The sequence below is a fragment of the Cynara cardunculus genome (genome assembly GCF_001531365.2).
Source record: "Cynara cardunculus var. scolymus isolate 2C chromosome LG 13, CcrdV1, whole genome shotgun sequence".
Classification (NCBI taxonomy): domain Eukaryota; kingdom Viridiplantae; phylum Streptophyta; class Magnoliopsida; order Asterales; family Asteraceae; genus Cynara; species Cynara cardunculus.
The window spans coordinates 38,674,603-38,677,460 of record NC_037540.1 but is presented as its reverse complement, the minus strand read 5'-3'; the positions used below and the strand labels follow the sequence as shown (position 1 = coordinate 38,677,460).

General features: G+C 35.5%; 1 protein-coding gene across 1 annotated transcript; it reads right to left on the bottom strand.

Annotated features, from left to right (window-relative positions):
• Window positions 1-821: 821 nt before the first annotated feature.
• LOC112525032 (mitogen-activated protein kinase kinase kinase 1-like) lies at window positions 822-2,339 on the bottom strand. The gene is made up of 7 exons (XM_025134974.1): window positions 2,329-2,339; window positions 1,863-1,943; window positions 1,746-1,773; window positions 1,336-1,493; window positions 1,179-1,251; window positions 976-1,084; window positions 822-880 (listed from the first exon to the last, which is right to left on the bottom strand). Exons 1-7 carry the CDS (start codon window positions 2,337-2,339, stop codon window positions 822-824), a joined length of 519 nt encoding a protein of 172 aa, XP_024990742.1.
• Window positions 2,340-2,858: the final 519 nt, after the last annotated feature.

Here is a 2,858-nt window from a genome sequence, read left to right as displayed (position 1 = left end):
GAGATATTGTAGGATTTGTAACTCCCAATTAAAATATTTGAGAGTTACATAAGAATGACTAATGACTTAAATACCCTTATCATTAATATGTAAGTTACATTTTAACCAAACCCAAAGATGCAACATTATTGGTTGATGTGGGTTAGCAAAGTTTGCACAAAATATTGGGTTAGTATTTGAACCAACCTCTATATATATATATACTAGTGGTGTACCCGCGCGATGCAGCGCAGGTGAACCCCAATTCTGAAACATTAGTTTATCCTTGAATCATGAGTTTATTTGGTTATTTTGTAAGTCAACTAATATATAAAATTGAAGGTTAAAATTGTGGTTATTCTGTTCCTTTTCCGTTTCTACTTTTGATGCATCTTTTGGTTTATATTTGCTTTCCATCAGATGCCTCTTTTGGTTCATATTGGCTTGTTATTCACCCTCGCCTTCTTTCATGACTGACATGTACTTGAAATGTCAAAATCARTGGCTCCATTGACRGTTGACCCAYGTACTACTAAAATAAATACAAGAGGAAGTATCACTTGAATAACTAAATTCAGACTATCAAAATACTTGCACTTACTACCATTATACATGGAATACCATCATTTAGTGGAATGTTACCACAATATACTCGAATTTCATATACCCCGCTCTCTTCAACACATAAAGGACATCAAAGGCACTACTCATTGTTTTCCAGTTCCGAGCTGACTAAAAATAAGAAACAAAAGGTATCATTAATTTTAATTTCTACAATATAACGCATTGAAAGCAACATAAAAACTACTTATTACATTGTTATACRGGTAGACAGATGGAACTTAAGCAATTTCAGTAGGATCAAATGGACTATAATCCARTATTCCAGTTGGCTGAGTACCTGTTGATCAATCTTTGAACGTTCTCATCACTGTATAACTTGGATATAAATTAAATTTTCAGAAGATGAGATAGAGAAATTGTTATACCACCGACAAAATCCTTTGGAGATATTTGTGGATACAAGCGAAGCGAGAGTGAAGGCAGTGTAATATGTACTTGAAAGCTTTCTAACTCGAGTGGAGAAGGATATTGATAAGCATTCCTTAACAAGATAGATGTAGTCAACTGTATTAGAAAATAATCATATGGAGAAAASAAGATGATATTGAAGAACAAAAACCTTGTTCTTTGCTTACCTTTGCCAATCCAAAATYTGCAAGCTTCACCGATCCACTAACATCTACCAATATATTAGCACATCTGATATCCCTAGTACATTAAAATATAACAGTCAAATTAGAAAAATTGGCCAGGATACATCCATAGATAGCACCAAAATGAAAGAAGATTTACCTATGAACTACTAATCGATCATGCAGGTAATTCAAACCACTCAAAATCTTCCTGGTGTAAATAGAAACTTGGGAATCCTGCAGTTCATACCTCTCATACAGTTTTGCCAACGAACCTTCCATTACGAGCTCAAGAAAGATATAGAGCTTGCCATCACCCTGAAACAACATTTCAAGTTATCATGTACCCCATAAGGTGAAAAAATTTAACGTAAAWWTTTTGGTTTGGTTAGCAAGTCCCTAACCTAATAGCTAGAGTAAGAGGCTGTTTACTAAACGTTTACCCGGTAAGTGCTTACTGGGTCACGTTACCTTATCGAACTAACATGACAATGATTCAAAATCTTACCCAGTAAGAGCGATAACAAGGACCGAGAGTCTTACCCGATAAGTGAGAGTAACGACTCTTACCCAACAAGTAAGAACGTACCCACAGCAGCTGCAGATAATAATAACTACCCAACATCAAGCCCCAACCAAGATTCAAAATCTTACCAAGTGAAATGAACATTCAAATGACATATTTACCTTGCAAACCGGGTTGATACACTTGTTTTATCTGGTCGTCTGGTATCACCTAAAACACCTGCAATTGAAACATAACAGCGTCTAATAAATGTCATGAAACAAAAATCAAATGCATTATAAGATTGCAAGCACTCGTTTCCTGTTTCTATTTAGCACTTTCTATTGAGACCCATCAAGCATATGCCATTCTATTGAACCAAGAGCCTTAATCATTAATTTGGTTCCAGATATATTGTGCTTTGGTTCTAAATCTTACACTTAAATAAAGGGACATAACCCCTTTACATTCAATTACATAGGGAATACTTTTTTATTCACAATAATATCTACCTATAAAGTGCCCAGGAAGAACGATTAACAAAGGTCTATTTTTTAACTGACAATACAGCTAAACAAACCTTCTACCCAGACTGTCATTGACTACCTGCTGCCCATTGTCATCATCACGGTGGATAAGGATACTTACATGCTGCCCATTGTCACCATCACAGTAGATCAGGATACTTACCTGCTGCCCGTTGGCACCTACTTCTTAGGATTTGTACAACAAAAAAACATGATAGATGAAAAGCAAAAGAAAAAACAACCAGTTTGACAGCAACATTTTTTTAGTAATATAAACTAATTTTAGTTGATTTAATTGTTTCTCATGAACACCCATGTCAATTTGCTAAGTTGAAAAGGCTCCTTCAGTCTCAAAGCCAATGTATACCCTTCTTTCTGTACCGACAAAGAATCAAACTAAGGGGCCGTTTACCAAATATTTATCCGGTAAGTGCTTACTGGTAAAACTTAACACTACTATTTACTTACCGGGTAAGATTTTAATCCACCAAAACGACATCGCATGTAACAATTTACACGGTAAGCGTTTACCGTGGTAAGAGCCGTCGTCATCACTTACCAGGTAAGACTTTCGGTCCGTGTCTTTGCTCTTACCACGTAAGATTTTTGGTCATTACCATATTCATCCGGTAAGGAAATATAACTTGGTAA